Source organism: Syngnathus floridae, chromosome 13 (genome assembly GCF_059516105.1).
Source record: "Syngnathus floridae isolate MCC-2025c chromosome 13, RoL_Sflo_1.0, whole genome shotgun sequence".
Classification (NCBI taxonomy): domain Eukaryota; kingdom Metazoa; phylum Chordata; class Actinopteri; order Syngnathiformes; family Syngnathidae; genus Syngnathus; species Syngnathus floridae.
In genome coordinates this window covers 8,983,178-9,007,267 of record NC_142425.1, presented here as the reverse complement: position 1 = coordinate 9,007,267, position 24,090 = coordinate 8,983,178, and the positions used below count along the sequence as shown (strand labels likewise).

At 42.3% G+C, this 24,090-nt stretch overlaps 2 protein-coding genes and 1 long non-coding RNA gene across 4 annotated transcripts; 2 read left to right on the top strand and 1 right to left on the bottom strand.

Moving 5' to 3' along the window:
- Positions 1-2,121: 2,121 nt before the first annotated feature.
- Positions 2,122-4,638, bottom strand: ccl25b (chemokine (C-C motif) ligand 25b). Of its 2 annotated transcripts, none has more exons than XM_088393194.1 (5): positions 4,554-4,638; positions 4,279-4,366; positions 3,200-3,317; positions 2,941-3,055; positions 2,122-2,865 (listed from the first exon to the last, which is right to left on the bottom strand). In XM_088393194.1, exons 2-4 carry the CDS (start codon positions 4,340-4,342, stop codon positions 2,941-2,943), a joined length of 297 nt encoding a protein of 98 aa, XP_088249320.1. In that variant the 5' UTR covers positions 4,343-4,366; positions 4,554-4,638; the 3' UTR covers positions 2,122-2,865. The 2 variants fall into 2 exon arrangements, with proteins under 2 accessions (XP_088249320.1, XP_088249319.1); XM_088393193.1 differs by having other exon boundaries at positions 2,122-2,868; positions 4,554-4,633.
- Positions 4,639-6,546: 1,908 nt separating this feature from the next.
- LOC148388521 (uncharacterized) lies at positions 6,547-10,021 on the top strand. The gene is made up of 5 exons (XM_088393189.1): positions 6,547-6,992; positions 7,415-7,696; positions 8,034-8,309; positions 8,651-8,926; positions 9,412-10,021. The coding sequence occupies exons 1-5, from the start codon at positions 6,923-6,925 to the stop codon at positions 9,654-9,656; spliced, it is 1,149 nt and encodes a 382-aa protein (XP_088249315.1). The 5' UTR covers positions 6,547-6,922; the 3' UTR covers positions 9,657-10,021.
- Positions 10,022-12,159: 2,138 nt separating this feature from the next.
- On the top strand, positions 12,160-23,188 carry LOC148388520 (uncharacterized). The gene is made up of 3 exons (XR_015862190.1): positions 12,160-12,320; positions 22,533-22,674; positions 22,781-23,188. It is a non-coding gene; the product is annotated as an uncharacterized LOC148388520 (long non-coding RNA).
- Positions 23,189-24,090: the final 902 nt, after the last annotated feature.

The window sequence follows — 24,090 nt, the reverse complement described above, 5'->3', positions numbered from 1 at the left end:
CAAATTCAAATTACAAAACCTGCAGATTTAAATTCTTCAGCCTCTTAGTGTGTCCAATTTATTTCATGTTAATCTTTCAACGCCTGCTCTCCTTGGCAGCCTTTTCCCGTTACCTCGCAATATCTGATCAGCAATAATCACGATAAGCTTTTTGCACTCTTTCTTCTTTTTTTTTTTTTTTTGGGTAAATCCCCCGAGTCTGCCCTGCTCCCAGAGGAATGTGTGAGCCTGTCCCGGCTTGTTGTTTACATATGAATCTTGCTCAATATTCAATTAGTGAAAGTCCTTGTTATCGTTTCCTCTTGCGCTATTACAATTTGTCGGCGACAAAGTCATGTTCACGAGACACAAATATAAGCAATGATCCGCTTTCCCCTGCGCATTTCTATGGTTAATTATTTACACCGAGATGTTCAAAGGTTCAATGAGGACTTTGGTGAATTATTATTATTTCCTGGAAATCCAAAATGGCCAATTTTCTCACATGCCATCACTTTCCCAGCTGTTGAATGAGAAAATGAGTCCAACATTTTCGCTGGAACTAAGTCTTCATGTGTTTGTATTTGTCATCTGTGGCCGACCAAGAAATCCTTTCACTTCCCCAAAAACGATCTATTAGCATCAGTTAGTACCGCTGCCATCCTCTCTCAAGCTAAGCGAGAACACAACCAATTCTTCCTCCATCCCATGTGTGCATATTAGATGTTGCGTGTTTGGTTTGGCATGTCCTCAAGATGCTCGAAGCTACTTTTGTGTGTGCGACATGAGCCAAGTATCTTTCTGGGGAGATGAGTGTCAATGAATAAAACACGATTACGGCAAGATTTAACAGGTTTGACCGACTGTGATAATCATCTATGAATACTGCACAATTGTCAGAGCTCCACTTGTGCCAATCCGAGTGCACACATTTCAAAGGAGTCTTGTTGTGGAAACTTTCACTTGTCAAACCGCAGCTGGAGGGCATCTGAGGCCACTTTCGGTTTCTCATTCTCACATAATCGCTGATGTGAATCATAAGAGGCTGTCTTTTTGATTATATCTTTACTACTGCTTTGTCGAGTGAAATGAAGCAGAGATGTGTTCATTTGTGTTTATTGTTGATAAATGTGGTTTGGTAGTGCATCATTTGGGAACCAAAATATTAGAAACTTTTTTTTTTTTTTTAACGTAGGTGTCGAGAAGAAATTTCTCTTTGCTCTCATTCAATTTGATCATTTTAATGTCCATTTGTTTGCAAACGGAAGAGCGCTGTTTTTCTTTTCCACCGATGGGATATTCCGCCATGGTTTTAGCAAAGATGTTTTTTTTTTAGAACGACTTTTTAACTTGGCATTCCAGTAAGTTGAGCAACATTATCTGCTCTTGTGTTACTGATCGAGATCCGGATTAGACCGTTTAGGTGTGCCTAATGGGGTGGCCAGTAAATGTCTAGTCTTGTTTATCCATTGTAGTGGACTTCTTTGCATCCTGCTCGGAAAGCCCGTTTCTGCTCCAGTCCCGTCACGTGACACTTTTTAAAAACATGTTTTGTCTTTTTTGGCACGCAGAGGAGCGAGAAGGGGTTAATAGTCCCTGTGCTTTACTTAGCCCTCATAGGTCTTGACATCACTGGCATGCTACTTTGTTTTGTTGTTTCGCAATTCATCCACGGCCAAATAATGAGAAAAGAGCTGACGGCAAAGTGGGTTTCTTGTAAGGACATGCTGTCACATCCCATTTGCGACGTGGTTATGAAATATTACACCTCCACGGTGGCGTCTTTAACCTTCAGGTCAATCCGGTGCCGTCTTCGCTTGTAATAAAAAACAGCTTGGCGAGACCACACCGGAGGTCGTTTGGATGAATGTTCTAGGTTGTGTCTTTTTGGGAATTTGTGCTGTTTACGCAAGTCCTGCCAATAATCTGGAGAAAGCTAAGCTCAGCGTGACTCGGCGGGCGTCTCAGTGGGGGCCGAGTCGCGTCTACTTGATAGCGAATTTAAGTATTGTTGACAAATTTGGTTTCTTTTTGGTGGAGCGGAGGGAAATGACCATAAAAGGAGATGGTGCCGAGTTTCACCCAAATTAACTCAAAGATAATGGAGAACAGATGCTTGTGTGCTTAAATGAAAAACAAGAATCTATTCTCATTTTATTACCAAGTATAATTGGAGCATGATTACAAAAATACAAAAATTTGATGGATTTTCAAAAACAAATGTGCACCTATTTACAAAGTGGTCCCTTCCCATCTGTCTCACATACAATACGAAATGCATCTTGTTCACAAAGTTAAGCTCAAAATGATTCATAACCTGACGAAATTGTGAGTTAGTGATTAAAAAAAATATATATATATATTTATTTTAATGACCGGTTCATTTCTGCCAATGATAATTAGCGCCACGCTGAAAATAGTCTTTTTTATTTTAATTTAAAAAAATCTACATTCAAACCACTGGATGTACATAAGTATATTTGAAAAGGAAACTACAAATCAATTTGGCCACAAATAATAAAAATTGCATTTCTTCCCACAATGTCTGTTCGTCTTTTGCCAATTTCTTTCGTCAGTTCCAGCAAAACTCTCATTCAGCAGATAGAAATTCACTTGCGCTCCAAGTGTGTCCAGTCTATGAATCATTTTGGCTCCAAGTGTGCATCCACAATCCAAAGCTGCCCGATAGTGGCTCATTGCTTGCAGGCATTCAAACATCACTAACATAAAAAGAAAACATTTAAAATTGTGCTATAGGTGTCTGAAATGTTATAAGCATGAAATACATTCTTTGTCAGTGACAGAAACTGGCAAATTTACATGCGCCTAATGTGCTCCGTGTGCTTCATGATGAAGATCTTCCAAAGCCTCTTGAGTCTCCTTTTGCTTCTAGACAAAAAGTTGCGCAATGAGTTGCCTTTGCATGAGACATCATGTGCATCGCTGCTTAATTCCTTGTACCTAATTCTGGAGCATCATTCTCAATCTCACAACCTCCATCAACTCCTGGACCCAAATATCCTCAGGATTGGCACAGACAGTGTGCTTACGTCCGGACCTCTTCTTCATGGTAAACCTGCACACACGCACACACCGACATCATCCAACATTTGACTCATTCCAAATCCAGAAGGTCATTTAGTTTTCCATTTCTTGATGCCAGATGATTATGGGTCGCAATTGTGCGGCTGAAATGAAAACAATGAGCTTACGAACTCACACAACAGCTCTGATGTTGCAATCGCCATCTGTTTCCTGAATCCTGTAGCTCTGAACCTTTTCCTTTGTCTTCGTCCTCATCCGACGCACATGGCCCAAGCAGCAGTCACCGTAAGAACCTGCACAAGGAAGGTCAAGGTCACACGGTAAGATAATCAGCAACAAAAGAAAACCTATTAAGCATATTTGTTGATGTTGTGAGAATGATTTATATCAGACAATGTGGCAATTGCCCGCCCCCCCGGGACAATTGAGAACCTTCGATGAACCTAACATGCGTGCGAGGAAGACATGAAAACTTCACACAGGAAGGCCTCAGGTGAGAAACAGAACTTCTTAGTTAAGACGCAAACATGCTAAACACGAGCCTGATTGACTGAAAAGTAGCCTTAAAATACAACAAAGAAAATGATATACCACGTAATATGACTCCCAAAAATATATGCATGCTTTGTTCAAGTGGTGTGAATCATGTAAAAGGAAATACACTAAATTACAAATAAAAAAATCTAATAAAATTAAAAAAATGGTATGAATCATGTCAGAAAAAAACAATAAATTACAAATAATTTTTTTAATAAAATTTAAAAGAAAGAAATATCAAGTGCTCATATTTAAACTGACATGACCTTAATTTGCTGTAAAATTACACGCACACGGTGCCAATCAAACATTTGGACACGCCTCCTCGTGCGACCAAATGACAAAGTTAGAAACGAACGGCTGTGACCCACCGTAAATGTCAAGCCCCAATCTATCTATCAATTTCCATCTTTCTTTATCCATCTATTTTTTCCGTCTCCTCGACTTCAATATTTCAACACATTTAACGCCTAACGAGCACAGTAATTCCACACCAGAGCCATTTCCCAACCAAGTTTAACAGAAGAATGTGAATAATCAAAAACAGATGCGCGTGTCAAGAGAGCCTCAATTGCACCAAAACTACGAGTTAGTAAATTCTGCAATCAACAAGTGGTCCAAAACAAAGCATTTCACTGTCCTAATCATCATCTCCCAGCCGATAAAGCCTTTGGTCTTTGAAGGCCAAGCATGTGTTTCAGCGTCGCTCTTACTAACCTTGTGCCAGACACACTGTGGTGCAGAAGAGCAGCACCAGGAACAAAAGTGCTTGGAATTTCATGTCGACTCTTGCTGTTCTGCTTGGCTGTGCAGGAATAAAAGACAACGTTGGATTAAGGAGAATAGACAAAATGCTGTATCTCCACTACAAACCAGAATCATGAAAGTCCTTATGATTTTATTTTTTTTTTCCAGCTGCTGCTGCATGCAATGCATTTGTTTTTGAATTTTGGATGGATGCAGCGCACTGAGTCCCAAACGGAGGAACGTACCTGGTGAATTTTTTTTTCGCCGCTTCACTCAAGGTGGCCTGCCTCACAACTCTCTGCAGTGCCGAGGTGGGGCTTTGCACTCTTATTGTGCACATGTATTGTAACCGCCCCCCCCGTGGACACACAAACATGCCTTTGCCACTCCTCCTCGACGCAGCACGCACCCACTTTTGCAAATGCGTAGTTGAACATGTTGTGCAATAGTAATTGGTTTGTAATACAAGGTCAGCCAACAGTGTCAAAGTATAACTACTCTCATTGGCTTCCAGTAGAGCTTTAGTTGTTGTATATTAGTATGTAATGCGTTTTGACATGCATTGTGTGGAAAAGGTAAAGAATCCTGACTTGGTGGTCACTTCATTCCCTGGAAAGAACTGATGGAATCCAGATGTTCACAAGAACTGCTGACGTGGTTGGACTTATGTATTCAATAGTCCGTTGGGAAAGTTTGTTCGAAACAATGACAATTTGGTTGATATCTCGCCATTGTTGTTATGCAACCAATCAAAGGAAGGGAAAAAATGCCAAATTCATTGTGGGCTAGTTAGTTACCTGAGGCTGCGAGCGCCAATTTGCAACCTGATTGGTGAATGAAACGTTCTCATTGCGAATGTAGATGAACTCATGAGCAAACACTTGTGATCCTGAATGCCTGGAGGTAGATACGGTCAGTCACACGGTGCTCGCACAGAGAAGCTCAAATTGGATCGTTTCCAAACATCATAGACACCCGTAAACACTGTGCAGCCATGACAAAGAGACTGTTGAGAATAAACTAATACAAGTCTAAGAATTTAAATTGGTTTTAAGATAGTGTTTAGCAAAAAAAAAAAAGAAAAAAAAAAAAAAAGCCCTCCTGGCTTTGATTGCTCAACATCCATCCCAATTTTTTGGTGTCTCCCAAAAAATAGCGCCCGTCCTTAGCAGGCCCTCGAGTGAGCCCCGGGTTTCCTGACTGGTTGTCTTCTTGGATGTCAGGAGGCTTAACTAACTCATTGTGTGCAAAGAAGTTCTTTGGTTGGATTGAGTCCATCTGCACATGTTGAATTTCAACTCTATGGAATGAAAACAACAACAACCGTCAGTTAACTTGACTCAAATAAACCCGAAAGCAAGTTTTGAGTTTCATCGATAATACGAGCCCTGAAAACCCCATTTACGTACTCCCCGACTTTATCTTCCAACCCTACTTTGAAACGCTATCCGTGGCTTGAAAGTTTCTTTGGTGCAACGGATGGATGGATGGATGGATGGATGGATGGATGGATGGATGGATGGATGGATGGATGGATAAAAGAGAGTGACAATGATACCGTATCATTTAGAAAATGCATCATTGCGCGTAGACGGGGGACATCTGCTGGTCACTCGGTGCACTGCTTTCTAACGTTTTTCATCAATAGCCAGGCAGGCACTCACTACTCACTCGAGTGGCAAGCAGTAAGAAGCAGAACATCTGATTGGCTCCCCCGTCCTGTGATTGTTTCAGTCCAATCTTTGTTGTTGTTTTTTACAATACAATTGTTTTGGCAGCACTTGCTTCCTTTCACATGGTGGCCTGCTCTGCATTGCTGACCCAATCATGTCAAAGTGATTCTGAGATTAAGACGTCCAGAACGCGTGGAAACGGAAACAAGCACTGCCACCAATTGCGCGCCACTAAAATGATTGAGAGGGAAATAAAAAATCCAATCCACGATGCAAAAAACAGTCAAAAAGAAAAAAAGCTTGCGCCGGGTGGTTGGTTGGTTGGTTGGTTGGTTAGTGTGTGAGCACGATGGTATTGTTTAGCTTTCCAATATTTGTTGCTATCGATTCGAATTTCCATTTTGCTATTTTTCACCACTTTTGTGTGTGTGTGTGTCGTTTTTGTTGGACCAGCAGGCATTTATTTCCGTAACCGGATGAATGTACTTTGATGGTCTTGTTTTTCCATTGCTACTTGGACTCAGAAAGACGAGCACGCGCGCACGTACAAGCGTACGCACGCGCGCACGCATGCACGCAGCTTTATGGCGTCAGCTCATGAGAAGTTTGAAGGCCGCTTTCGAAGCTTCTTACGCGATCGAAACAAAGCCTGCGAATCCAGCCAATGAACAAGCAACGAATATGTGCAGACTTTCAAAGCCTGACTTTGATGGCTGTGACGAGGCCGATGACGGTCCTTTGTTTGCTTTGCTCAAGACGTTTGAGCTTTTCTCGGGCCGACTGGCGGAGTGTCTTCATTTGCGTTGGTTGGCTCGCTCGCTCGCACGCACCTCTTCACACTTCCAGCTCCGGCTCGGCTCGGCTCGGCTCGCATCTCTTCACACTTCCAGCTCCGACAGACAGCAGTCAGGCAGACTTCCGACTCGTCTTCGAGAGCCACAATGAAGCTGGACCTCAAGCTACTGTGCATGGCCTTGGGCCTCGTCCTCTGCCTTGGGCAAAACGCGCAAGGTACGGCCGCTTTCTCGATTCTTCTTCTTCCGTTTTATTGTTGCGGTGTGTACATTTGATTGAACAATCGCACAGCACACAAATATTCAAGTTTCCCATTTTCACAACGAACCGATCTATACTACAAAGCACGACTTTGGAAAAGTAACACAGAACTTCATCCATTTGATCGAGCGTCACGTCAGAGATCTTTGCTAAGCATGGCAATGTACGTGCACTTTTCTGGTTCGAAACAAGCGACAAGACATGGATGGATGTTCTCAGCTCAAACAAACAAAACGAGAAAAAATCAAATCGGAACAAGTGGAGATGAATGATTGTCTTTCTGTGAGTGAGTGAGTGAGTGAGTGAGTGAGTGAGTGAGTGAGTGAGTGAGTGAGTGATACTTTGGCCACTATTGCTTTTTTTTTTTGTGCTGCCAGTGACGCCATGCGACCACGATGGAAGTACTGACAACAAGTGCCAAGGCAAGCGGGGAGGAGCGGTCGCCTTGAAAGCCCATGGCGCTGCGGGTAACTCAAATGTCAAATGGCAGAAGGAAGACAGCCCTCAACCTAGTGATATTACGACCACTAAGGACAAGTACGAGAAAAGTGAACCAAATGACGTCGTCCTGAAGATCCTAAACCTGAAAGGCACCTCAGAGGGAAAGTACATGGCCAGCGAGGGCGGCATCACAACAGCGCAAAACTTCATCGTCGAAGGTTTGATGTTGCGCGAAAAGCCGCCGGCCACATGAAGCCTTTTCTGCACCATTTCTTTCCCACAGGGCACATGCAGACAAAGGCACAATCATGCACGTCAAGAAATGCATTCCATTTTCCGGTGAAAAGTTGGCAAAATATGCCCCAAAAGCGCTCCCAAACTCCAATTCACTTGGCTTCCAAAACAATTGAGCAAACATTAACTCGGTTTGGTCCAAAATAGTAACATCTCAGCATCTTTGACTTGCAACTTTGACCAGAGTCTTGTGTCCTTGTACTTTGCACGGAGAGTGTGTGTGTGATACTTTGGCCAATTCTCCTTTTCTTGTGCTGGCAGTGGCAGACTGCTTTGGCGCGACGACAGATGTGACGTGCGACGGCAAGCCGAATGGTGAGCTCTGGTTGAAAGCCATTGGCGCTAACACCGGGACGGTAACCTGGAAGAAGGAAGGAAGCCCACCTACAGTTATTGAAAACAAAGATGGCGAGTACCAGAAAACCGGAGCACACGACTCCACCCTGAAGATCCTAAACCTGAAAGACGACTTCGAGGGAAAGTACATGGCCAGTGGGGGCAGCATCACTCCAGCAGAGCAAAACTTCAAGGTCCAAGGTTTGATGTTGCGCGAAAAGCCGCCGGCCACATGAAGCCTTTTCTGCACCATTTCTTTCCCACAGGGCACATGCAGACAAAGGCACAATCATGCACGTCAAGAAATGCATTCCATTTTCCGGTGAAAAGTTGGCAAAATATGCCCCAAAAGCGCTCCCAAACTCCAATTCACTTGGCTTCCAAAACAATTGAGCAAACATTAACTCGGTTTGGTCCAAAATAGTAACATCTCAGCATCTTTGACTTGCAACTTTGACCAGAGTCTTGTGTCCTTGTACTTTGCACGGAGAGTGTGTGTGTGTGTGATACTTTGGCCAATTCTCCTTTTCTTGTGCTGGCAGTGGCAGACTGCTTTGGCGCGACGACAGATGTGACGTGCAACGGCAAGCCGAATGGTGAGCTCTGGTTGAAAGCCATTGGCGCTAACACCGGAACGGTAACCTGGAAGAAGGAAGGAAGCCCACCTACAGTTATTGACAACGTCCCTGGCAAGTACCAGAAAACCGGAGCACACGACTCCACCCTGAAGATCCTAAACCTGAACGAGGACACCAAAGGAACGTACGAGGCCACGAATGGCGGCATCACTCCAACAGCGCAAAAGTTCAAGGTCCAAGGTTTGATGTTGCGCGAAAAGCCGCCGGCCACATGAAACCTTTTCTGCACCATTACTTTCCCACAGGGCACACATGCAGACAGAAGGTGGCACGCCAAACAAATGTCAACAAATGCATGCAATTTTCAAGAGAAAAGTTGGTTGCAAGATAAGAGCTCCAAAATTCCAGTTGGCTTCCAAAACATTTGAAACCTCTCCACTCATGTGACACATTTGACACACAAAAGTTAGTCATCGAGCGACACATGCGACCAAATTTGGTCTTTTCATTGTGGGAATTAACCCATTTAGCACAGCTTTTATTTTTTACAAACTGCACTCACGCTCACGGCTCCTTAAGCGCTTTAAGTGTGTTAGGAACTTCTTTGACCGTCTCTGATTCTCCACAAATTTGGCGAAAATCAGAGCACTTCGCCAGGCGCAAAAGTGTGCGGCAAGTTCAAATTTTGACAGCTGACGTTTTCCAATTTTGTTTCATCTGTCAAGTGCCGGCCATTAGTGCCAATGCCGGCAAAGGCAAAAGCGACGTGTCGGCCACCAATGACAGTAACGTTGTCGGCGGCGGCGGCAGCGGCGGCGGCAGCGGCGGCGGCAGCGGCGGCAGCGGCGGCAGCGGCGGCAGCGGCGGCAGCGACAGCAGCGGCGGCAACGGCGGCAACGGCCTGTCCTACTCCCCTGCTCTGCTGGTGATTGTCACTTTGGTCCAACTGCTGCTTCAGCTGGCCAATTAGAAGACAGCGAGTAGGCGCGGCGAGCGGATGAGCCCGCAAAAAGCATCGCCGACCTCGTGCCACATGCAAGTACACATGTACTACCACTAAGTTAATAAGTTAAAGTGAAGTTAAAGTCCGCAGTAAGCATATGGATTTTCAAGTACACATGTACTACCACTAAGTTAATAAGTTAAAGTGAAGTTAAAGTCCGCAGTAAGCATATGGATTTTCAAGTACACATGTACTACCACTAAGTTAATAAGTTAAAGTGAAGTTAAAGTCCGCAGTAAGCATATGGATTTTTTTTTGATTGAATTTGATTGGCTGGCTGTCATTGTGTGTGCTTCTTTTTGCTCTTAAGTCTAATAAAATAATCAAACCCACCACGCACGCGCATGGCATGGTCTTTGTCCTTTTTCTTCCCTTCCGGAGCGCTTTTCCCTCACGCGCGGCACTGCAGGCGAGCTGGAGCTAATAAAGCCTACCAAATCATTTTTTTTCTCCACTCAAGTCAGTTTTTGCATCTTGAATGGCATTCTACAAGTACATGAAACATATTGAGGAAGTTACTTGTGAGAGCCAGTAGAGGGAAGTCTTGTCTAACAAATAAACGGCTTGTGTAAATAGCTGCGGGAAATATCAACTCGTGTTTTTATTACATTATTTTCCTCAATATTTGCCTGCAAAAAATATGGCTGCAATTAACTCTAGGGGGATTTATATCTGGGTGGTTTAAATGGCAAATGACATCAGATGATGAGGTTTATCTACATTATAGATTGTGTAGGCAGCATATAAACTCAGACCCACAAATTTATAAAAATCCCTGCCACAGTTTGGCTTTAGGCAGAAGTGGTTCTCCTCAACCAAAGTAATCAAGCTTGTTTACCTGCCGGTTTAATTTGGTTCGTTTAAATGAAAAATAACATGCTCACAAGCGCCCACTGCTGGCCAATTTAGCTCCATAGGTAAAGTATTCGGAATCAACCATCATGAGACTCCCTGACCTCTGCTGTGCAATTTTAGTAGAAAGTAAGAGCGTGAAAAGACAGAAAGCTGGTACACTTAGCGGCAGTGAATGCACAAGCACACGTCCACTGATGAAGAATTAGAGCGGGGACAGATAAATAGCCACAGGCTGTCAGAGCAGCGCCGGCAGAGCGACAAAAAAATCCATTTGGATTATGACTCCATACATAAAACCCATTTTCATTTTTCACAGCCGCAGTTGGAATAACAAATAGATAGCAGGTCAAAAGAAAACAATGACTGAATTGAGAGTCTTGGCTCGGGCGTCTAACTTAAAACCACAGTGAAGCAGCAGGCAGGCAGGCCACGCAGGCCATGAATCGGAATGAACAGGGCGCCGTTGTCACGTGACAGATCGCACCGACTAATTGACTGGAGATAAATTCATTTACTTCCATAAATTCCACTCTCCACCGCTTAAATTTCATCAATCATTGAGAAATAAATGGTAAACTCATAGAGTTATGGAGGGTGTTTATTTACTCACTCAGTTGCATTCGTACAATTTCAAACCATTGTTCGGAGTCGTTTTAACAAAATGTAGGGCTGTGAATCCTTATTGGTACAATACTGCCTCTTATAGGTCACTCTTGGTACTACAACAGACATCTGGCTGGGGGGGGCGAGTTACTTTAGTGTGCCTTTGATTAATACTCCGTGTGTGCGTGCGTGTGTGTATGTGTGTGTCAGATGAGGTGTGTTAAATGGGGCCTCCTCGCTGTATGCGTTAATAACAAAACACCCTTGGAAGGTATTGATTGGCCAATCTCATTCCCATCTGTCCTTCGAAGGCTCCCTTCATCATTCTGGTCCAGGAGCGCCCTTCACCCAAGCGCTTCCTCCCGCTGCCCCCCAATGGCTCCCTCTTTAAGCGCCACCTATCACCCCCACCTCGCTGTCAGCCCCTCCACCATCATATGCGATCCGTGTGAATCATCGCCACAGTGATTGTCAAGTTCGGTTTGGTTCCGGCAAAATTGGCCAAGGTCAACAAAAAGGCATTTGCATTGAACACGCATCTATATTAAACAACATTTTTTTTCCCTTCTCTCTGACATTTTCTGGGGTACCTAATGACTTTATGCATTTTTTGTACGTGTCAAGAATATGTATTTGACTACTTGCTCTTTATTTTGGGGGACACCAACACATATTACACAACGTAAAACACATTGTCATATAAAGCAGTTGACCAAATGTCAATTTTTTGTTTTCATGCCCAAAAAAATAAAAACAAGGAATAAAACACCAGACAAGTTTTAACAGGTTTTTAATGTTTATTAAAATAATAATAATAATAATAATAAGAGTAAATTTCAAACCAGCGGTCTAATGTGAAATTGCAGTAAGTATACATACACATATTGTCATATAAGGCAGTTCATATGACTTCAACCAGTAGGTGCCGGTAATGCCCATTGAAGCTGGTGCCACCTCGCCGTAAAACAAAACGAAGAAGAAAATGACATAACTTCCCGTTCACAAACGAGTCGTGAATTGCATTTCCTGTTCGCAAACTGAACGGATCTACGAGTGACCGAGTGAGTGAGTGAGTGATTTGCATTTCCAGTTCATCGCGACAACGGACCAGTGAGGGAACGAATCCTGACTTTCCAGTTCGCGAACGAGTCAATGGCTCAACTGCCTTGTGATGTGAGTCACCCCGCTCACTCTTTGTTTGATCTTCTGCCCTCCGGGAAGAGGTACAGGAGCCTGCGCTCCCGCACCACCAGACTCACCAACAGCTTCGTTCTCCAGGCTGTTAGGATCCTGAACTCTCTTCCCCCTTCTGCGTAGCGTCCTGTACTTTTTGCGCTATATTCTGACTCTCTGCTGTATGCACAATGAACGGAAAAAAAAACCCGAATCACTTTAGGAAGTGATTCGTTCACTCTCGTTCACTGAAAAGAGTCGTTCTTTTGAATGAATCGTTTACTCACGATCCAACACTACGTTACAATGCTTTCCAAATTAATTTTCGTATGGGGAATACCAAGAGCGTTCTGGTTTATTCCTTGCTGTCGCAGTTCTACATGTCGACTTAAAACTATTGGAGCCCTGAGGACATGCTAACCACTCTTGCAGTGTGTTGCCCATAATAATTTTTGTTTTGGTTCATTTGTAGAGAAACTCTTTACTGCAAACAAAAAGTGCTCTTAAACGGTGACACGATGTCAACACGACTATTCTTGCTCACGATTCCTTCTCGCACTCTCTTCTCTATCCTTGGTATGTCCACCCACGCTGTTTTCTCACTCTTCACACCAGCACCATCTCTTCCTTCATCTTTTCCAGCTGCCATTTTTCCTCATCTCTCAGCGCTTCGAGTCTCCTTCCTCCTCTTCCAGAACCATCAAATGAAGATTAAAGAGCCTTCACTCACTCTCTCAGCCACATATACACACACTGAGACGCACACACACACACACGCTCCCTCAGGAAAGCTCCACACAATTATGTCTAGAATGGGATTCATTCTCAGCCTTCAACAACTCATTAAGCGCATATTGCAAATTGTATGTTTCAGCAGAAAGCATTGATGAGGAACACTGGCAGCGGCGAGCTTCTGGGGAGGCCAGAATGATTCTCAGGCGTGCTACCACTTCATTTGCATTTCACATATACATTGAATGTATTTTCAGTGTACTGGCAATTGGAGTGGGGATGGGGGTGGTGGGGTTGAGGTGCATATGAACCACACAGTGACCGACAGGTCGAATATTCCCTAACTATTTTATTTGCTCTCGGCATTGCGGTAAAAAAAAAAATAATGATAGACACACGCACGCATAATTTATGCAGTTAGCGGCAACACTAGTTTGCTAGTCAAATCATACAATGTCAAGCTTGGGTAATTTGGCATTACACACTGAATATACATCCAGCATAGTTGTACTAACATAATAGAGTTAACTTTTGATTGACACCCTCATCTATCATTTTAACAATCGACACTATTTACTTGCGTTAAATGCAAAAGCGAGATGTGTTGTTTTCACCTGGCATTTATGCGCTTATTACAAGCCCCGACGGAATATACAGTACATTTGACACTATGAATAAAAATACAATTTTAGGTCATGCTCGGCACACTAGCATCTACGTTTTGAGTGAATCTCTGAAATACACTATTTGATTATTCTTATTGCCATTTTTATTTTTTCCCCCTTAACTCTGCAAATTTTGTTGGATTTATGCGTGATGAAAAAGAAATCCTGGGACATTTGTATTAATAATTCCACCCTCAATATTAGTTCTCTCATCAACATGTTTTTTTTTTTTTTGGCATGTCTATCCTAAACAGACCCACAAAAAAACTGGAGAAAAAAAATCCCCCCAAAACAGGAAAGAATGTTGCTAATTTGGTTTCAAGTAGTCATTTAGCAGTATTTGACAATTTTTATTTTAAGCCCTAAAATATGGCCCACAACTTTTATTTTGGCTCCTGGTAGTGAGCCAAAGTCTATAAACTAGTATGTTAAATATTATGAGTGGGAGGGGTTAAACTACATAAAACCTTTTTTTTTTTTTTTTTTTTTTAAATCTGGTCTCTATATCACCGATTGTGTGGGGATCTGGAACGTATCCTCCATGATAAACGACTGGTTCTGTTTGGCTATTTCCAGCCATCCTGCTAGAGATTTTGTCTGATTGTTAGCAACCATTTATACAAGCCTGATGGGCAACATGAAATACGAAAAATGTGAGCTTTCATCATGGCGGCGACGTTTGATGACTCGCCATAAAACACGAAAACTCCAATAAGCGGCTCGGCAAACGTCTCGCGTGTGATGAAAGTCTCGCCCCGAGGAGATTCATAGATGCTCCCACTATGCCCAGAAATGTATGTATGTAATAACTCCACTCCTGACACTTGGTTTCCTTCAAATACTTGCACAACGTTGAATGTCGTGCAAGTGAGGGACGACGAAAAAAATTACGATTCCTTATCTTTTGGTTTGTATTTATTGTCGGGCTTACTATTAATGTGCTGGAAAGAAACAGGAAGTGTGTGTTTGTTGCATCCACACACACTCTTACATGACGCAGAATGAGTCAGAGTCTAAAATTAGCATCTCCTTTCCAAGGACTGATTTAATTGAAGATGTTGCATGGGATAGGTTAACAGCATAGTTAGCACAGCTTGATGGAGCACAAAGAGGGAGAGAACATTCATTCGGCAGCAGGTCAAACGATGAACGTTGCTCAGCTCCGAGGAGACCGACACTTAAGAGTCGGCATTACTGCAACACCCACCCGGTCGGTGTGTGTTCTCAATTTGAAGTAAAAAAAAAATCTAATAAAAATTACAAATATCGTTGCAGTCAAACGTCATGGTTTGATTCGAATGTTTGTTTCACCATCTTTGTTGCTTTGCCATTAAACTGAAGAAAAAAAACACACAAGATGTTTATTGTTTAAATCATTTTCTGGCATACTAAGCATCGTCAGTGCAAAGAAGTCCAGAAGACTGAAAAAAAGTTTTGAATCGATTGGCCGGTTGGTGTTGTGCTATGCTATGTATCAGGAGATGCTAGCAGCTGGTTGAGCGGACAGAAGGCGCTAGCTGAAACTAGCTAGTAATTAGTTTCTGTAGTGACGCGTAGTAGCAATGCAAGGAGTAAGTTTCCAGAACTAAATGTTTAAAGGTAGCCAATTGGAGACCGTCTTGGCAGATGACAATTAGCATTTAGCTTCGATAAGCGTGTATTGTAGCAAAATTGGATTTGCTGCAATTCCCAAAAAATAGAGTCTCATTATGCTAAAGGTTACTGAAAACAAAATTTGAGTCTTGCAAGTAGTAATGGAAAATTGATGATTGGATGGACTTCAGGGGCATTGTACCTTGGTGATGATCATTTTTTCCGGTGCATAATTGAAGCACAAATCCATCTAAACAGTAGGAGTGATCAATTTTGCCAATATGCTGGTGAGGAAGAAAAGGAGGTAAAGTGGGTCAGGCAGGAGCTTCAGTGGGGGTTAGGATGAAGGGATGCCACGGTCTGTAGAAATATTATTGATGCAACCCCCGAAGAATCCCCCCCCTCCTCACCCTTTTGACCAGCAATTACACCTCTCCAAATGATGATCCATACCAGCAGAGTAGGCTTGACCGGGGATTGGGGATGGATTGAACTCTGTCTCCTCCTCTCCCATCTCTTTCTCCCGCACCGGCCGTCTCTCGCCCCCGTGTTCGCCGATGGAGACGGATGGCACGGGGCCACTGGCCTCGGCCCCTGCAGATTGATTATTGATCAGCGGGACAGTGATGGATTGAGGGCTGAAGAGGGCTGTGGGTGGAGGCAGAGGAGCAGAAGTGAGAGGATTTCAAGGAATTGATGTTGTAAAAGTGGGCTTGAATGATGACACTGTGGCGACAGGAGGTGGGCGCCGCTTAACTGTCACCTCAAGAGGGAGCTATTGACCTAAGCGCTACAATTAGAGCTAAGTCGTTTGGCATTTCAGACTTGAGGTAAAAACACATTTTACGCAAATATTTGATATAATAAATATGATCAATGAATATTTCATTCGGACTGTAAACAGTTGAAGTAGGTGTCACTGTCTAAAAAGTCCTTTTATCGTTGTCTGCTTATCAACGGTGAGGTATTTGTGAGGTAGACGTTTGCTGTGTTTTGTGTTGAATAAAGATGCCAGGGAAGATGGCTATCTACCGTTCAGCAATATCAGCTAGGCCCTGGAGAATCACTGCTTTTCTGCAGCCAAGAGGTTAAACTGCAATCTCCACCCTTTTTTTTTTTAAATTTTACTTTGGAGCCCACTCTAGTTTGTTTGTTGCTTTTACTGCTCATCTTCTTTGTGTGTGTGTTTACTCCCTTTGCACTCCAATGCGTGAATATCAGCGCGCATGATAAAGGAACAGAAGGAGCCCGTTGGCTGCTATGCATGAGTGTGCTGGAAGCAGATACTGCAGGAAATAAATGACATGCAGGCGGCTTCCCAGCACAGAGCGTACGCTGGGCGCCATCCCTGCCTGTGTGTCCTACCAAAGTCATTAGTTAGCCATAATGATTGTATTCTGCTTTTCAGTTAATTATCATCAACAATTTGTTATGAAGACGCCGTGAGTTCATTTCAACTCCCCTCTCGGGATGCTTCCGTATGTTGCCAGATATACTGTATAATTGACACACCTCAACCCCCCTAGGCAGAGTGGGGGGTAGCGTCCCAAAGGGGAGGGGGGGGGGATCTCAAAGAGTGGGAGGACGGAAAATCTGTAAAGTTTGCTGTTGCACAAGTTAGTACCAACCTAAAGCCGGATAAAAATACTGAACGATATTTTTTTTTAAGTGGAAAAAGCAAATCAGGTCCTTCAGAGGTATTTTATGTTTAAATGATTTTCTAGGGTCGCCATTTATTTTGTTGCTTTTTTTTTTGCAAGGAATGTTAGCATGGTAAAATTCATATTGCGTTTTCTTTTATTGGTCAAACTTTCAAAAAATTATTAAAAAAAATATATAAAAAATGATGTGCTAGGAAAAAAATAAGGACCTCTTTTAAATGCGTGTCAAAAATATTTTTAGGGACACGAAACCATGTGTGATTAAAATTTGCTGGTCACCACTGTAATTATTCAATGCACATGCCCCATGCAACCAGCTCAACTAGCTTTTGACTCCTTGCAATTCCAGCCCTTAAAACAATTAACAAGACATGCTTCCATGAGCAGCATGACATCCTACACATGACCAATTTATCATTGCCACCTAGAAAAATGCAACCACACATTAACATTTGTGAAGTATTTTCACCAGAGCAGGCACATCAATGAAGATGCATAAACATACAAATATATGCAGACAAATAAGTTTGCTGGCCGACAGAGAAAAAGTTCCACAAGCCTCTGATCACAGCTGGGGGTGTGTGTTGCTTCTCACCGCACTCCATGATGGATGGAGGGAAATTGTGCAAATTAGCTCAAGAGAAGAAGAGGATGAGCAGAATAGAAGTACAAAGTAAGCGTGAAACATGCTCAAGGTCTCCTGATCTTTCAAAGAGGGCGGCCAGCTGGGCGTTGACTTAGCTTACACACACACGTGCACACTTTGAAAATTGCTGCAGACTTTTTCTTTTTAAATAAATGGCGGGCTCATTTGAATCAAAGTAATGCAGGAATACAGTAAAGTCATCTCCATTGCAGGTTCAATGTTTTGTGCTTCCATTATTTAGCAGATTTAATAAGTATTTTGGTGTAACGTTTGGTGTTACACTTTCCAAGGGGGGAGGGGGTCAACTGGAAATCCTATTATCATGGGACGCCAAGCCCTAAACAATTGCAGTGAAGACATTTTATCACAGAGACAAGTCATTCTGACTTTGTTTGGTTATTTGCTCGAAAAGGCCTGTGTGAGCCACAGTCAGCATTTTTTCGAATTTTCGAGTCCGAGCACAAACCAGTTGGCGGATGTTTTTAATCATAGGTCACCGTGAAAGGACACATGAACAGTGTCTTCCGTTAGCAAAGGAAGTTAGCATTCATAAATTCCCACAACATTCTGCGAGGTATCTGCACCTTCAAGGAAGCCAGATTGAAGACTTTTTAAAAGATCTTTTTAAAGCCACATCCATCAAATTTATCATCCGTTACGAGTGGGTGATGTGGGCTCAAGCCTGCTATCCATTTTCTTTACTGCTGATTCCTGTTTCTGGTCGACTTTTGGAAAAAGGCAGACGATGCTTTGGACTGGACACTCAGTCAAACTTCTATTCTATTCTATTCTATTCTATTCTATTCTATTCTATTCTATTCTATTCTATTCTATTCTATTCTATTCTATTGACCAAAATCAACGTTATCTTTAAAAAAATATATATATTTTTTGGTTATTTTTCCAACTAGTTTTGACTTGGTAGCATAGCATAAATATATTAAGTTATTCAGTTGAACACAAAAAATTTCTTTCCGCTCATTTCACTTTCCCTGAGGGTAAAACACAAAACTCTAATTACCAAACAATTTATGTCACTAAGATGACAAAAAGATCTTTATTTTTAAGATCTACCGTACTTTCAAATTGGTGGATTAAGAAATCCCAATGGAAAACTTTGGAAGAATCCACAGGCACCATGCTGTGTATACGTGCTGTTAGTTTGTAATGTGGAAAATGGAGTGCAGTGGAGGGTTGTTGTAGCCTCCAGTGTCAGGGAATATTACAAGCATCTTATAAAGAACCTTGACTTATGCAACACATTTAAAAAAAAAAAAGGGAGATACCATGTGTCAAGTGCTGTCTGGTGCTGCAGAAAATAGGGTGGAGGGGGGTAAATATCTCTAGAAAGTATTCCAGGAGATCAAATTTTACATACAACGGCTGTTGTTGATACGTCTCCTTTAAGTCCTTTGCAGGCGTTTGAAAAAACTACGCTGTAGGGCTGCTGTGTTGGAATGTGTTTGTGTGTACAGGCACAAGTTTTCACTTTTTGACGTGCACGATGGTCGGAAACTCTCAGGAATACAAATTCAGATCATTTTCATCTTATGTGTGCATCCATTTGTCGGAGCAAAACAGGATTATGTCGCAACTTTATTTTCTTATGAACTATGTAAATTTGTATTGTTCATAATTCTGTTAGACCTCAGAAAAAGTAGGTATTATTATTATTAAATATGATTATTTTTATTACTATTTCTTTTGAATTCAGATTTTCAGTTTAGATTCAGAGCATGCCTAAATAAATCCTGAGTGAGGTGGATTAAATAAGTAGTAGGTGCGACAAAAAATGCTAACATGCCTGTTAGCTTGGGACGCGGCTAAGAGGGGTTGAATGGAAGGTGACGGCGCTAAATGAGATGCTTGATTTTGTCAAAGAGAAAAGCAATCAAGAGCTTTCCAAGAGACTCGAAGGGGTAAAACTGAATTAGGAATAATGTATATAAGGGATTTCCTAATGCTATGCTGTTTAATACGGGTTAAATCCTCCAACTTCTCGTAAAAACTTCAACAATTTCGCAGTCCAGTAATCTTCCAATTTTAATAACCTTAAGCTTCTCTAGCTCCATAAATCTGACGTTGGAACGCCTTGCCTACCCAACCTCTCCCGCCCCACTGCCTCCCCCTTATTCCGAGCCCTGCGCATTTTATCTCCATAATAGCACAAAGCGGCGCAAGCTGCCTCCGTGGGCGAGATAAGGGAAATTCCTGCCCGTATTTTAATAGCTTCGCTCAGCTATCTGTTCCTAGCAACTCAGGAGCTGCCAGCCAGCGTGCTCACCTTGGACGCAGAACCCGGAGGAGATTCCTACAGAAATGCGTGACTGTGAGATGTGAGAGCATGTGGATGTGTGTGTGATGCTCTATGGGCATTTTGGTGGCTCAGTTTGTGTTGGAATGTCTACTAGTTGTGTGAGTGTGTAAATAAATTCGTACCTACAGAATGTACGATATAGTCGGTTTGCCAGATGGTAGGATAACAGGCGGGTCATTTAACTGCTTAACAATTCCTCAGGCAGCCATAAGGAGATATGTTAAAGCTGCATACCTCCAGAGAATAGTCGAGGAAGACAAACTAGGAAGACACCATTCATCAACAGCAATCAATACATACATAGCGGGCATCAGGACAGAAGATTAGTAAGTGTCAAAGCCACCGGCGGGATGGGACAAAGACTAACTGAGGGCAAAAACAGGCCTTACAAGTCAAATAGGATCTCATGAGTGTTCACGAAGAAATCGGTTCAAGATCTTCAATCAAAAGTGGCTTCAGTGTGAACACTCGCAGCATGCATGTGGAACAACCAATCACAACTCACAAGTTTTCTAAAGCTGAGCCGTGATTGGTTGTGACCCGCCCTGGCAACTGTGATGTCATTTTCGGTCGACAGCAAAGGGCAAAATGGCCGCCCCCTGAGATGGATAAAGATAAGGGAATTTTGCTGCTTAACTCATATTCCACATCATCGAAATGAATCAGAATGACGTTTTTTAGACTAGTAGGGGCACATGCAACATTATTATTATTAAGACTAAGATGAAAAAAATGGGGTTGACTTCCCCTTTAAGGATTTTGGATCGTAACTACTGAACAGGTTTAACATATACAATTGTCAGCCCTGAGTTTTTTCTGTGCAGATTGGGTTGGAAAAAATCATCATCACATCAAGAACCACATCATAATTGGTCAGTATTTTAGACACACTTGAAAATCGTGTTTTTTTTATTTTAGTGGTGGGCAAATAATCAAATTCGACCTATCAACATCATGTGTAAACAGAGAAAAAGTAAGACTCCCCTGGTTTTGTATACTATTTGAATTTATCTCCCAAATATAAACTGAAAACAGCATGTAGCACAGAATACTTCAGAAGCAAGCCAAATGTTACCAGTTGTAAGATGGTTCTGTCCTTGAGGCAACAGCTAATTATGCAAGCATTGCCTGGGGCTCCCTTCAGGTGAGCGTTGCTATGGAAGAGGATGGTGGAGTTTTCCTGGAATACACTTCAGCATAAACAAAAGCTTGCGAAAATGCAAAACATAATGACCATCTAAGGCGGGGGTGTTAAATTCATTTTTTTCGCGGGCCGCATTGTAGTCAGAGCTTCTTTCGGAGGGCCATTATGACTGTCAACCCAAATAAATGTATGAGCACCTCATATTAAATACAGTAAAAGCTACAAAACAAACTGACAAATAACTCGTTTTCAAATCAGATGAGTAAACTGGTCAAATATTTAAAAAAATAATAATAATAAAAGTGAAGACAATTTGCAATTCTAGTAATGACACACAAATTTGATGCACAATTTGTCTTCGCGGGCCACATAAAACGATGTGGCAGGCCGTATCTGGCCCCCGGGCCTTGAGTTTGACACCTGTGATCTAAGGCAATCACGTGCTGATTAATCATTGTTATTTTCTTTTTTAAATCTTCGTTGGACAGCCCATAACTTTTATTACATGTATAGTCATATTTTAAATTTTCATTCAGCAGTGTACAGATCCATACAAAGTGAAAATACCACTGAGATAAAAATAAAGTTATAGATTGACTATAAAGAGAGATTGTCTTCCAGTAAGCGTCACTGGTGCACTGACAGGAAATGGATCCCTGGGTGTCCTCAATGTGCCTGTTTATTGTCTTTGATGGAGCACCCAGGAATAAAACATATGATGGGTCAAGGACAGCAACGTGAGCGCGTCCTTTTTTTGAGGTCCTGTGGGCTGAGCCAGAGAGAGCCAAACACTATTTTGTCCCAGCAGAATCAGCCAGTAATGGCATTATTGCCTTCAGGGTCCATTTACAGTAAAACCAGCACCTGTCTTGAAGTCCAGGAACGTGATTCAATTTAATCCCATGCACTTAGAAATTAATGGAATCATCAGAGACAAATTGTCTTTTATATTTTAGGCATCGCAGCTGATGCTATTATCTGGAGTGGCCGAATAAAGGCCATGTTCAAGGAGACTTTGGGCAATGGCTGACTTCAAGTCAATTTACTTTTAAGCTTTAACACTACAAATGGTGCATTAGATTATTGGTTCAGATAAAGTTCATCAACACAATTTAAGGACTTTGTCCTCATATGTAAGACTATTCTAGATTCCATGATAGTAAATTTGATTTACTTGTCTTGTGCTAATCAATATTTCACAGGTAAAAATAGATAGATAATTTGTCTGTAAATCCGATTAGGTTTTGCGAGCCAGAAATGAGCTCAACGCACAATATCCCACATGTTCTAATGACTCTTAATCCAATGGAGCCAATATATGTTCTGGAGTGTTAGCATGTCCTTTCAGAAAATTATCTTGACTACGTAATATGAAAATAAAGCGCAAAAAAAAAAAAGGGAAAATAGGCAGGATTCCATCACACCAAGATGCGTGGGCTGCTGCTTTTCGATAGGCGACTTTCCAAGGAGCCAGGGTGACAGAGTGTGGCGCTCGCACACTACGGTGACACTCTGGCACGACTCGAGATGCGGCGGGATCAGCGACACAGCGGGACTCTTTGTGTCCGCGTACAAAACAACCACTTAGCAGTCGAGGTAATTTGTTATGCGTTTTTCCACAAACGGCCTCTTCCGCCACCACTCATGCTTTCCTCGTCACTAATATTTTTGGTCCCCGCTACACTTTGTTGTGTTTGCCCAGTTCTTGATGGCAAATTGGAGGGAGATGCGGAGAAACAGAAGCTGAAGCAACAAACACAGATTTAATGTCTGTTGGGAAGCCAGACGGATTCATCTCTTGAAAGGGAACGGAAAGCTTGTATTGGAGGATTGATCAAACTGAAAAGTGGGAGAGAAAGAAAGAAAAGGGGGAAATGGAAGCTGGGGAGGGATTAAATGGTGACATTCTGCTGCTGTCAGTTCCTGAAATACACATTGTGTCCCGCTTTGTTTCTGGTTTGGCAGTTTTTGTCCAAAAGTTACCCGGCTTTCGCTGTGTGCTACTTTCCAGGACATCTGTCGAGACACGGTTGTACGGCAAAGCGAATCGAGCGACTGCACCGACTCGAGAGAACGCTGAAAAGATGCGTTTGAAACGCGCATAACGATAAGATGATCCCAGTGGCTGCCGGCCCAGTCTTTGGCCAAACTGTTGATTGGACCCGAGCTTTCTAATCTTCTTTGCCACCAGCTATTCAGAACTCCCCCAAAAAATCCTCAAGCACCATCACTAACATCTGTTCACCAAATTCATACCCTGCTTCAATCCTGTCTTGGATTTTCTCAGTATAGATTCGTCAGACTTTGTTTTCAAGTGCTGCTGGTAACTACTCAACGACATTGGGAACAGACGTTTTCTCGCAAATTGCCTCTAAAGCAGGGGTGTCCAAGTCCAGTACTCGAGGGCCGCATTCCTCCATGTTTTCCAACTTTCCCTCGTTAAACACACTTGATTCAATGATCAGGCTCCTGCAGAACGTGAGGATGAACTGAGTGCCAAAAGTCCCAATGATCGTGAGCAGCAGGGGGGGCCCCATTTCAACCCCTTACACTGAGTGCCAAGCAGGGAAGAAATGGGTATCATTGTTATAGTCACTGGTATGACTCGGCAGGGGTTTGAACCCACAACCTCCCAATCTCAGGGCGGACACTCTCCTCTTAGGCCACTGAGCTGGTAAACACTTGTATCGTAGTATAACTCTTATAGTCGTTTTTAAATAACGTGTGTACCTATATACGCCTAAATATTGTTATCCAATATATCTACTGCAATTTCACATTAGATTGCTGGTTTGAAATTTGCTTTTAATATTATTATTTTTAATATACATTTATGTTAAAACTTGTCTGGCGTCTTATTCCTTGTTTTTATATTCGCCAATTAAAACATAAAAATCAGACATTTGGTTAACTGCTTTATATGACAATATGTGTAGGTACACTACACGAGGTTAAAAAAAAAAGAGAATAAATAAATAAAGGGTTAATTGCACAACAAAAGCATTTCCTCGC